Source organism: Chiloscyllium plagiosum, chromosome 1 (genome assembly GCF_004010195.1).
Source record: "Chiloscyllium plagiosum isolate BGI_BamShark_2017 chromosome 1, ASM401019v2, whole genome shotgun sequence".
In the NCBI taxonomy this organism is placed as follows: domain Eukaryota; kingdom Metazoa; phylum Chordata; class Chondrichthyes; order Orectolobiformes; family Hemiscylliidae; genus Chiloscyllium; species Chiloscyllium plagiosum.
Window position 1 is genome coordinate 137327767 of NC_057710.1, and position 13514 is coordinate 137341280.

Below are 13514 nucleotides of genomic sequence, written 5' to 3' on the forward strand. Positions count from 1 at the left end.
GAGACAGCGGGAGAGAGAGACAGAGACAGCGGGTAAAGCACGACTCCCGCGCTCTACAGCTTCCTCCCTGCCTGACAGGTACATACTTATCTAGGACACTCAGGAGCTTTTCCTTGAATAAGCTCCACATTTCTAATGTGCCCATACCCTCAGTTTTCTTCCCCATCCTATGCTTCCTAAATCTTGCCTAATCACATCGTAATTGCATTTCCCCCAACTGTAACTTGCCCAGTCGTATACACCTATCCCTTTCTATCACTAAAGTAAGCAAAACAGAATTGTGATCACTATCACCAAAGTGCTCACCTACGTCCAAGTCTAACACCTGGCTGGGCTCGTTACACAGTACGAAATCTAATGTGGCTTCAGTTACACGTTTCTTGGCAAGCTGTGCAGACGAAAGTGGGCAATGCAGGGAGGATAAGCAAACTGACCATGGCATCTTGGTACCAGGAGTCATTCAAGTTGGGGGGGAATAGGAAGGTAGTAGTATAATTAGGGGTATGGATACTGTTCTCAGAGTGGGAAGGTTGTGTTGCCTTCCCGATTGAGGATATCCCTTCAGGGCTGCAGTGGAACCTGAACAGGGAGGAGAGGGATCCAGTAGTCATCCACACTAGCACCCACAACATTGGTAGGACTACAGAAAGGAAGTTTTGCTGAAAGATTTTGAATAGTTAGGAGTGAAACTAAAAAGCGGACCTTCCGAGGTAATCATCTCTGGATTATTGTCTGAGCCATGGTCAAGGGGTTAAACGCACGTCTTAAAGATGGTCTGGGTGCAATGGCTTTCAGGTCAAAGTGGGTACTGCAGATGCTGGAGATGAGAGTCAAGATTAGAGTGGTGCTGGAAAAGCACAGCAGCATCTGAGGGGCAGGAAAATCAATGTTTCCAGCAAAAGCCCTTCATCAGGCATGAGGCTGGGAGCCTGGGGGGTGGAGAGATAAATGGGAGAGGGTGATGGGGTCCAGAGATATGCTTCCCTCCCCACCCCTATCCGCTTTCCGTAAAGACCGTTCCCTCCACGACTACCTGGTCAGGTCCACGCTCCTTAACAGCCCACCCTCCCCTCCCGACACCATCCCCGAGATCATGGAATTGCAAAACCGGCGCAACATCTTCCCCCTCACCTCAATCCAAGGCCCCAAAGGAGCCTTCCACATCCATCCAAGTATCACCTGCACTTCCACAAATGTCATTTATTGTATCCGTTGCTCCCGATGCATTCTCCTTTACACTGGGGAGACCAGACGCCTTCTCACAAGCGCTTCAGGGAACATCTCCGTGCCACCCCCACCAATCACCGTGCTTGGGCGGCACGGTGGCACAGTGGTTAGCACTGCTGCCTCACAGCGCCAGAGACCCGGGTTCAATTCCCGCCTCAGGCGACTGACTGTGTGGAGTTTGCACATTCTCCCCGTGTCTGCGTGGGTTTCCTCTGGGTGCTCCGGTTTCCTCCCACGGTCCAAAAATGTGCAGGTCAGGTGAATTGGCCATGCTAAATTGCCCGTAGTGTTAGGTAAGGGGTAAATGTAGGGGTATGGGTGAGTTGCGCTTTGGTGGGTCGGTGTGGACATGCTGGGCCAAAGGGCCTGTTTCCACACTGTAATGTAATCTAATCAATCAACCCAACCGCCCCGTGGCTGAACATTTCAACTCCCTCTCCCGCGCTGCCAAGGACATGCAGCTCCTCGGCCTCCTCCATTGCCAATCCCTTACCACCCGATGCCTGGAGGAAGAACACCTCATTTGCCGCCTCGGGACCTTCCAACTCCATGGCATCAATGTGGATTTCACCAGTTTCCTCCTTTTCCCTCCCCCCAACTTACCCCAGTTCCAATCTTCTAGCTCAGCACCATCCTATTGACCTGTCCCATCTGTCCATCTTCCTTCCCACCTACCTGCTCCACCCTCCTCTTTGAACAATCACCTTCACCCCACCTCCATTCACCTATTGCACTCTCAGCTACCTTCCCCCAGATCCATCTCCCTCCTCTTTATCTCTCACCCCAGAGGCTCCCAGCCTCACTCCTGATGAAGGGCTTTTCCCCGAAACATCGATTTTCTTGCTGCTTGGATGCTGCCTGACCTGCTGTGATTTTCCAGCACCACTCTAATCTTGACTGCAGTGGCTTTCAGTTTGTGGGACACTGGCAACAGTAAAAGGGAACTGTTCTGATAGAATGAGCATTGCTTGAACCAGTGCTGGGAACAGGGTCCTGGAGAATCAAAAAACTGGGGTGCAAGGAGAGCTTTAAACAAATTTATTGGAGGGGGGGGGTGGAGGGGATTACTGAGAGGGGAAAATGTAGATTTACAAACTAAGAGAATATGGCAGCATTGTTGGCAGTTATTTGAATAAAAATACCCAAAGTGGAACACAAAGATTCAGTGGAAACAAACATAGAAACAGCAGTAAATAGTGTGAAATGAGAAAATACTGGTTAAAAAGGAAAACTAATGGCTCTTTACTTGACAGTGCACTGCACTGAGAACAAATGATTAGCACAAATACAGGTTAATGGTTATGATCATACAGGCATTACTGAGACATGGTTAGAAGGAGATCAAAGCTAAGAACCAAATATTGAAGAGTATGCCACCTTTTGAAAGGACAGGGTGATGGGGTGCATTGATGGTACAGAAAGGAATAAGCACAATAGCAAGAAATGATCTTAAATCGGATGACACAGAATTCATCTAGGTGGAGGTCAGAAATAAAGAGAAGGCGAGGTGACACTGGTAGGAGTAAAGTATTGGCTCCCTAACAGTAACTGTACAGTGGATAGGAAATAAGTCAGGAGTTGATGAAGGTTTTTGATTAGATTAGATTACATTACAGTGTGGAAACAGGCCCTTCGGCCCAACAAGTCCACACCGACCCGCCGAAGCGCAACCCACCCATACCCCTACATTTACCCCTATGGGCAATTTAGCAAGGCCAATTCACCTGACTTGCACATCTTTGGACTGTGGGAGGAAACCGGAGCACCCGGAGGAAACCCACGCAGACACGGGGAGAACGTGCAAACTCCACACAGTCAGTCGCCTGAGGCGGGAATTGAACCCGGATCTCCGGCGCTGTGAGGCAGCAATGCTAACCACTGTGCCACCGTGCCGCCCAAAGGCAGGACATTAATCATGAATGATTTTAATCATCTTGTAGATTGGGACAGTCAGTTTGGCAGAAGAAATGGTCGCTTTCCCAAAACAAACCAACAAAGATTGGAAATTCTGTGCTAACAGGTTGCATTGCTGCCACAATGCACAGAAGGTGGTGACATCAGCAACATATGTGCAGCTGCATCCTGAAGCCTGCCCCTGGCTCCATCTACATCAGTTCTGGTAGTTATTTGGCATTCAGAGTAACCACTCTAGCCTAGAAAACTGCACAGATATCCAGTCTTGACTGAGTACAGATTCGTGTGACCCAAAACAAGCAATTACCTTGGTAGTTTCCACCTTCCAAAGCATCATAATTGTTAGGAAGTGAAGCATTAGTCGATGATGATGTAGAAGAGGAAGAGTCCACACCTAGAAAAAACAATAATCAAAACACGTCACACATTCACAGAAAAAAAGCCCCATGCAGGGCTGGAATTAAAAGGGATGGAGAGAATATTGATACAACATTATCCAACACCGTTGCTTTCACAAAGAAACATTCAGTTTGTTCATCAGAAAAAACAGCCTTTCTCATTAAGTTTATGAATTTTACGCAATATTGAAATAAATCTATGTCCCGAGATGTAAGGTTAACTGCACACTATTTTTCCATGTTATCACAACATTTCGTACTATAAGAAAGTGCAAGGTAACTAATTCGGTCTCAAATATTCTACATTTTCAGAACTACAGAACATTATACAATAGTCGAAGAAAGTAATTCTGAAAATACCAGTGTATACATTACAGCAAACTGGTGGAGTTGTGAGCTGCAAACTGCTAAGTCTGTGTCCTGATGAATTTCCTCCTAAGATCTTAAAAGTAGTTGTTAATGAAGTGGTAGATGCATTGCTGCTAAGTTTCTAAAATTCCCTCTATACGGCAAAGATTCCATCAAACTGGAAAAGCAGCAAATATAATGAATCTATTCAAGAAAGAAGGGAGGCAGAACACGGGAAATTATAGGCTAGTTATCTTAACATCTTTGGGACTGTGCTAGAATTAGTTATTCAAGTAATTATGATTGGGTACTTGGAAAAATTTAAGATCATTGAGGTATCAGCATGGTTTTGTGAAAGGACAACAGTGTTTAACCAACGAACTGGAGTTCCTTAAATAAGTAACTCATTGTCTACATAGAAGGGGGCACATTGACATGTTGTACTTAGATTTCCAAAACACACTTGACATAAAAAGTTACTCCACAAAGTAGGAGCTTGTGGTGTAGGGGGTAACACACTAGTACAGATAGAAGATTGACTAGCTGCAGAAAATAGCATGCATAATTAGGTCTTTCTAGATTGGTAGGATGTGAGGAGTGAAATCCCTAAGGGATGTTTTGGACCCTCAGCAGTTAAAATGAAAGTTAACACAAGATAGGGAAGTATGCTGTGAGGATGACAACCTATTACTATCAGTCCGCATCCCACTTAACTGAATGGTAAAAAATCTGGCAGATGGGTTGATGATGTGGGAAAATGTGAAGTTCTTCACATTGGGAGGAAGAACAGAGCTTTGTTTAAACGGAAAATGACTACACAATTCTAAAGGTGCAGAGGAACACAGGTGTTCTAGTGCAGGAGTCACAAAATCAGTATGCAGATATAGCAAATGATTAACAAGGCTAATGGAATGCTATTTGTTTTTACAAGAGAAATTAAACACAAAACAGGACGACCAAATCTCAGATGCTGTTTGTAGTTTTGGTATCCTTATTTTAGCATGGATGTAAATATATTGGAGGTGGTTCAGATATTTTACTACATATCGGGGCTGAGTGGGCTATTTTTGTCAGGAAGAAAAATTTACAGGCTGAGTTTGTTTTCATAAGATTGAAATGTAAAAGATTCAACAGTCTTGATAAGGTGGATGGAGAAAGGACGTTTCTGCTTTTGGGTGATTCAAAAACTAGAGGACACAATTTTAAAATGAGGCATAGCCTTTTTCAGGGCAGATAAGGAGAATATTCTTTTGAGGGTCAAGACACTTTGGCGCTCTGCTTTCAAGCAGTGGAAACAGGATCACTGAATAATTTTAATGGAGGTAAGCAAGCTCTTGTTACGCAAAGGAATCAAAGGTTATCAGGTAAGATGGGAATGTGGAATTCAAATCACAAACATGTCAACATGTCTTAATGAATGGGAAGAGAGGTTTGAAGGACCTACTGGCCAAGATCAGCTTCTAAATCATATCTAGGTACATACACAAAACTGAAACCATTACATGAAAACCTAACTGTTCATTCTTTGATACTTCCCTTAAACTTCACTGGAAAGCCTTTCGCAGATGATAGGCTTAGACTGCTGCACTAAACTGTAAATGTAGAATTGATGAATTCTTTTAAAACTGCAGAAAATACAAATAATTGTAATGTTTCACAGTAAGAAAGCAACAGAAGATTGGAGCTAAGCTCAGTTAGCTGGACATCTGGTTTGCACCAACAGCGTGGGTTCAATTCCAGCACAGGCTGAGGTTACCATGACAGATTCTCCTTCTCAATATCTACATCTGCCTGATAATGTGATGATCCTCAGGCTAAACCACCACCAGCTGTCTTTCTCAAATTAAAAAGCAGCCCATGGTCTGGTAAGACATTGGCAACTTTACCTTTTACAGTTAGACTTGTCATAGAGTCATAGAGATGTACAACACGGAAATAGACTCTTAGGTCCAACTCATCCATGCCGACCAGACACCCCAAACCAATCTTGTAAAACCTTAATTGCTATAAGTCATTTTTGATTGAGCATAATATTGTCCATATTACAGCTGATAATCTAAATCAATTATTTTCGACACTTAAGATCAGTTACATGAATAACATCAATCAGACTGTCTTCTTTGCAGAAATGTTCTATCATCTTCACTTGGCTAAAGTTAAGAACTGATGCTGCAAGGTGAAACGAGCAGCAGTTCCCTGCATATTTTGCTTTATGGCATTAACCACACATTCCCATCATAGGCATATAACATAGCTGAGCCTCACTTGATAGTCACACAATGTACTTTCAGCAAGGGCTCATGGAAAATGTCGGAAGGAAAAAGCCCAATACATTTCCACATCACGGTACAGAACAGGTGACAAAACAGTAGAGACTGGAGGAGAACATTTCCATCCAAAAATAAATGTAAAAATGGGTACAAGAGCTTAATGGATTTCTTTAGATCGCAGCAACCCTACTCCTGATTGGCTCTGTTTTGCTAAAGTGGAAAAGTTAGGGATCATATCTGTGAACTTCACAGGTCTTGCACAAGATTATATCATAGCTGTTATTTGTTTGCAAACAGATCTTATGGGAATAATATTGCCAGCGCAGAAACTAATTTAAAATACACAGTTATCTGCACAATTATAATGAAAGAACCTTTTTCAACAGGACATAATGAAAATCTTTATACGTATTACTGCATCCTGTCATGCAAGCTCTGTCCAAAGACTGGCACTTGGCCCACTATCTAATGATGCTTCATCCTTCATCATTTCTTGGCAGTTTTTGTCAGTGACGATTTCCCACTGTTTTCCACTCTAAGGAGTCAGGTAAAGCACAAATTTATCTCAGCCAGAAAAAGAACAGAATCTGTGCTGTTGGTACTATTCTGACCCACATTAACTATCCAGCCAACTGAGCTGAGCAGCCCCCTATGTTATTGTGGACAAAGAGTAAACAGTGATTGTGGAATTCACTCTTCACACTATCTTTGACAATGTACTTATCTGCATTATAACGGATCAAAAGGTGCTACTTCCCTACCGATATTATCCTTCTACACTGAAGGGCAATATTGTGCAACAAAAATTTGTTTGCTAATCACTTGGATCCATTGGAACCAGTGAACCATCTGTCTAATTGGGTGAAGTTTCTTCTCAGCGAGTGGGAATTTTAATTCTCTGCAACAAGATCAATTTTAAAATGCTCCAGTTGCTAACGGGAAATATAATGAAGAAAATCTGACAGTCTGACAAACAGATGATACTATATGCGAGTATATTTAGCAAAGTTGTGCTCTGGGAGCAAGATCTCAAGAGAATAGGTCAAAAATAAGCTGTTACAGTTGCAGCTTGATTTTCTGAAGCACACTCGCAGCTAGCAAGGCTGTGTTCCAGAAGTGTAGCCTTACTGAATCCATACTATTAATCCCTTAAAATCAACTAGATAACGTCTGGTACATTTCCCCTCATTTTTACAGAGTGAAAATAAATAAGCCATTCTAATTTGCAATTCCTTCATAAAGCATTAAAGACCAGGTAAAACGCAGGCTCAATCCCAGACTTAAAAATCACACACCACCAGGTAACATCCAACAGGTTTATTTGGAAGCACCAGCATTCGGAGTGCTGCTCCTTCATCAAGTGCCTGTGGAGACCACCTGCTGAAGGAGTTGCGCTCCGAAAGCTAGTGCGTCCAAATAAACCTGTTGGACTATAACCTTGTGTTGTGTGATTTTTAACTTGGTACACCCCAGTCCAACACCAGCGTCTCCAAATCAATCCCAGACTGGTGACGAGATTTATCAATTGCAGCCAAGCTTGTGTGGGAGATCTACAATTGCTCTTAGTACCCTAGGGCTAAGTCAAGGGAAGCAAAAGGGTTTTCTGATTTCAATCATTATGCAACTGTCTCTGTTTAAAATTGCACATTCTCAAATATCAAACGGCTCATTGCAATTCAGCGTCATAACCTTTTTGGGTGAAGTACCATTCAGTAAGAGCATGAGTCACTGCCTCCAGCAGAGGACAGGAGACTTGGGAAGGGAAGAGGATGAAAGACTACTTTAATTTCAGAAAATACAAACAAGCATAAAATCTTGACTGATTTCTTAATATCACTGCCTACTTACACTGTAATCACAATATCAAATAGGAAGCAGAAAGTCGGATAATGATGAGGATTAGCATCTGCTATCTCACCCACTTATGCAGAAAATTAATAGGTGAAACTAACACAAATCATACAGATTTATGCAGTGTTTGGTTTCAGTGAGATTTAGATTTTAACCTTTTGAAAACTGTAGTTAATTCTGATTTTTGTTTTTAATTAGAAGCCTCAAATTGAAACCAGTCAGGAAAATGGTCAAAGCAGAAACTTCAGTTATGTATAATGCACCACAGCAACAAGGCATAAGGGTAGAAATAGTGCAAACACCCTCTATTTTTAACAATTAGTGAACACCATTTCTTTTACTGCACATTCAGTAAGTATCATGTCTGACTTAACAGTGAAAGTGCTCTCCTCACCGTTGCCATAGTTGACAACGTTACTGCAAGATCTGAAATATGGATTGCAAAATAAAAGGTGAAGGGGTTTACTAGTATGGAACTGGAAACTCAAAAATGATGCTTTAAATCATTTAAAGTTAAATGTTTTGGAAATACTCCAAGTCTTGGCCACCAATAGAGTTCAATTGTCAAACTATATGTAACGTTGCAGTTTCTGAATTTAGTTACATCAGTGTGAATGTGACAAGTACAGTAAATTAGGCATTGACTTGCAAAAGAAAATATTAGTTTATAAGTGCACATTGGGCAAGAATCAAAAAGGTTTAGGATTTAATTTTTTAAATCATTACCCTAGCTCATGTCATTTATACACTTCACCGCCCCAGGACAGATAATGTCTCATTATTTTTAATGTACAGCAAACGTTTTTCTAACCAGCACCGATTGGACCAGAAGAAATGCCCTAGTTGATCAAATATTTCAGTTGATCAAAAAGTTCACATAATCAATGTTAAACACACACTAAGTAATTGGTACATAATGCAGGAGGTAGATACAAAACTGACATACTTTATCTACAGCATATATCATTTACATAATAATGCAACTTTGCCTTAAGTAAAACTCACCAGCACAGAACTTTCTCACCTGCACCCTCAACTGATTACCTGGACATCACGGAGATCATGATCAAACAGTAAACTTGCATTATTTCAGGTTCATAAGGTGCTGGTTAAAACAAAGTTTGCTGTACTTGCGTAGCAGACAGTCTTGGTCTCCATTTTCTTTACTAGCTAGTCTCTGTTCGTCCTAAACTGTGCTCGAGTAGCTAATATTAAACATTGCAGGGATCTCCTAACCCTCTCTCAGTTTCCTGTTACTTCATGCCATGTGGGTTCAGGACCCACTTCAGGAAGTGAACAAACTATTCAAAATTGAGATCAGTATAGTGCTGAAGGAGTGCCAGTATTGCCATCCGTTGGGTGAGGCATTAAGTTGCTTGTTCAGGTGGATATTAAAAATGGCAAGGCCTTATCTAAAGAAGAAAAAGTTCTTTTGTTATTCAGGTTAATATTTCATGCATCTACCAGCAAAGAAAAATTAGCTTTTCAATTAACTTTTTGTCTATGCATAAAATGGACCATCACATGTCGCTCATGTGGTAATAATGATGATTCTTTAAACTTGTTCACTATACATATAACACTTTGGAATACTCTGAATGATCTAGAGAAATACTCGATTGCCTGTTCTGATATAATACATTGGTTCATTTCCCCTGTGATCCTGTGTTATAAGAAAACCGCGTAAAAGCAGAACCATTTAAATCAATGGGATCAGAATCGCATTATTGCCAATACAGGTAAGGAAAGTTCATGCTTCACAAATACTAGTCCAAATTCTTAATCGCATTATAGCCAATTCATATTAAAGAAATGCACATTATAGCAGATCTGACTGTATGTGATATATTATATATACACAAAGTTCTTTCTTGGAAAAAATTACTTTCAATACAAATTACTTCTCACTTCATACCATGTCTTATCACAGAATCCCTACATTGCAGTAAGCAGGCCATTCAGCCCATTGGATCCACACAGACCCTCTGAATGGCATCCTACCCAGACCCACACTCTCTACCCTAACCCTAAAACGCATTTCCCCATGGCTAATCTACCTAGCCTGCACATCCCTCGACACTATGGGGAATTTAGTATGGTCAATTCACTTAACCTATACACCTTTGGACTGTGGGAAGAAACTGGAGTACCCAGAGGAAACCCATGCAGACATGGGGAAACTCCACACGGTCACCCAAGACTGAAATCAAACCCAGGTCCCCAGTGCTGTGAGGCAGCTACCCACAGAGGCACAAAAGTTTGGACATGAAAATAAATATCAGCATTTTACAGAGAAGTACATCAGTTTACACTATAGAAACACAACTTGGACGTTGGCAACTTGATTTAGGACCTGATAATTTCCATTTATTTCTGAGCTCATGCACTTTGTACCTTCATAAACTGTACTTGGTCACCACCATTTATTCAATGTAGAAGGTTTTGTTTCCACAAGTCGTGAAGTATGTGGCCTTTGTGGTTATGAAAATTTGTAAATATTAGTCAATGATTTATAGCAATGATTCAGCACATGCAACATTTAGACCATCTGTTAAAACATAAAGCACACCTGCTTCATCATCATCATCCTCATCATCTGAAGTTGATGACAAGGGACTCGGTGCTGAATTAACTTGATTATTAGCAACATATCCACAGTGCATGCCTGTAAGGTGGAAAGCACAAAACAAGAAAACAAAATTAAGTAGAGCAAAGAATAAGAATCAATCACTGCAAATCATTCAATAAAAGTGCAAGACAGATGAGAAAGTTAATAGGATACAAACCACATTACTGAATAACCAACTCAACTCAACAAATAAAAATGCATTCAATACAACAACAAAAATTCACCAATGAGTTGGCATGGATAATGTAGGGCATTGAAAAAGTATCGGAAGGGGTTCATAATTACTTTCCAATCGACTGCACACAAACAAAAACATTTATGGACAAAATGCATGGTGACCCAGAGTGATCTTCATTCGGTATTGGCATCCAATATGTACCGTAGAGTAGGCTTAATTTTCCACAGGTACAGTCATATGGACCTAGGCTACTCACTGCATTTTTAAGAATTGACCATTTTAGAGTCGGAGTCTTATTTCTGATGGTGGCGAATACTAAGCAATCTGATAGCAGGTCACAGTTCTTCTCGAGTGACAAATGCTCCAAATTCATTCATTCATCATTTAATCCAAATAAACATTTCTAACCTTATTATGGTTAGTTTCGTTATGCAGTCTCGCTGACACAAACATTTGAGCTGATACATCTATTTATGGTCATAAAACGTAAAACGTAAAAAACGTAAAATACGTGGTGGTATACAGTAATGACATATCAATTCAGCTAGTGCTGCTTGGAGAGTGAGACATTTTTGGTACACCATGCTAATTGATTCAGGATGTGCTTTTTTCCCCAAGATGCCCTGGTCTCATAACCTACACTGTCAAGATCTAAGTCCTTTTCTTGAAGCTATTCCGGGATAGCCTTCAGATTCTGCGTACCACAAGGAAATCCTTGACCTAGTTACCTTGAACTCGCTACACTCAACAGAAAGCTCAAGGAGCATGTATAATAATAGAAATATCCAATAATATGCAATAAAGCACAGGAGTAGATTAGAATATCAAGTTCCTACATCCAGGGCATGTAGTATGATAAGATGACCTGAGTACATAGGCTAAGATTATTCTTACTCTGATATTATAGCCTGACACTACTGTAATAACATCAACTCATTTTCCATTTCAGACAGTCTATAGCTTGTGTCACTGATCCAAACCAACTGATGCAACAAGTACAACACTATCTGGAATGCTTACTGAACACAAAAATATAGTTCCAAAAAAATCATGTATTTAATCTTAACTCTCTCTCCCCACAGATGCGGTCAGACCTGCTGATAGTTTTTTTCCCTAAATGCTTTCTGATTTTCTCAGATTTCCAACATTCATGGTATTTTTGCTCCTATAATATAATTTATTATTTGGATTGTTTCTCTTTATACGAAGTGGTTTAAGACTTTGCCATGGTTTTACTATTCCTGAAGGCCGTCCCCCAGATGGCAACAGGCAATGATGCAAGTTCCAAATTTGCTTAACAAACAGTACAGAATATTCATCTGGGTCTTAGTGAAGATTACTGACCTAGCCTCTGCTAAAGTGCCTTCATCTCAATCTATAAAAATAATGGAAAATTTCACAAGAGTAAATGGTAATTGTAGCTACGTTTCACACATCTCCCAGCTTAGAATTCAGATTACAGTGATATTCAGCATGTATGCTACATAACAAAAGCAGGCATTTCTCCAAATGACACCAAAAATTGTTAACAATTGCTTCTCAATGAGACGGAGACATAGGCCTTCCACATTCATGGTGAAAATAGATTCCATTCCTGTCACCGTATGAGACATGTAATTCATATCCTCCAAATGATCGATGACAGTTGATACAAAGCCACAAACTTGGATCGAGATACATTTACCTCAAACTATATGAATTTCACAATTTGAAACACCTATTAGTGTAATGATAAATAGGAGTCAAAGAATATGATCATGTTAACTCCAGGTCTAACTTCATGGAGTGCTATTCCATTCAGACTAACTTCCAAACTCAGAATCACAGAATTGATAAGGTGAAGGAGGCCCACTTGTACAAATGGAGTTTGCTGAAGTACAAGAGCTGAACTCAAGTAAAACAGAATGGAGCATATTTTCTGAACCAGTTACCAAAGATGTAATTTCAGTATTGTATACCTTTTCATCCGATCCAGGTCTTTTTAGAACTGGCATCAACCAATGCCTTTCTATTTGCGCTGATTTCAACGGCTCATCACTAACTCAGCATCCTGACAATGTCCAAGACTGTGGCAACAAAACAACTGATGCAACTGGATTTTTCATAGTGTATTTTATTATGTGCTTCTTTCCCAGTATGCACTGCCAAATTTAAATGGCAGGAGTTAAAACAATCCCAAAAGAATGGAATAGTTGTCAAATCGGATCAACGCAAAAGTTCGTACGGTATTAAAGACCTATTACCATTCAATCTAGGGATCACTACCTGAGCAGTATGTCAGCCAAACTGACCCACAAAGATGTGATCAATAATGATGCACAACCAGTCAGATTTTTGACAATGTTAATGGTAGTATATTTTGTGTTGTCAAACAGCTGTCCCATCCCAGTCAAGCTATATTTGGCATAAATTGAGATTTTTGAGGAGAAAGTGAGGTCTGCAGATGCTGGAGATCAGAGCCGGAGATGTGTTGCTGGAAAAGCGCAGCAGGTCAGGCAGCATCCAGGGAACAGGAGAATCGACGTTTCGGGCATAAGCCCTTCTTCAGGAATGAGGAAAGTTTGTCCAGCAGGCTAAGATAAAAGGTAGGGAGGAGGGACTTGGGGGAGGGGCGTCGGAAATGTGATAGGTACTACAAACAAACCATTATCTCCCAGACCGTCCATAACCTCATCACCTCGGGGGATCTCCCATCCACC

At 40.9% G+C, this 13514-nt stretch overlaps 1 protein-coding gene across 4 annotated transcripts in view; it reads right to left on the reverse strand.

Annotated features, from left to right (window-relative positions):
* The window catches only part of LOC122553760 (protein transport protein Sec24B-like), a 114685-nt gene that overhangs the window by 51005 nt on the left and 50166 nt on the right, over positions 1-13514 (reverse strand). For 2 of the 4 annotated variants that reach the window (XM_043698060.1, XM_043698051.1), the window contains 2 exons: positions 10578-10673; positions 3449-3535 (listed from right to left, as the gene is read on the reverse strand). In XM_043698060.1, the coding sequence (XP_043553995.1) occupies positions 3449-3535; positions 10578-10673 (183 nt within the window). The remainder of the gene's footprint in view (positions 1-3448; positions 3536-10577; positions 10674-13514) is intronic. The other 2 variants (XM_043698078.1, XM_043698070.1) reach the window with 1 other exon arrangement.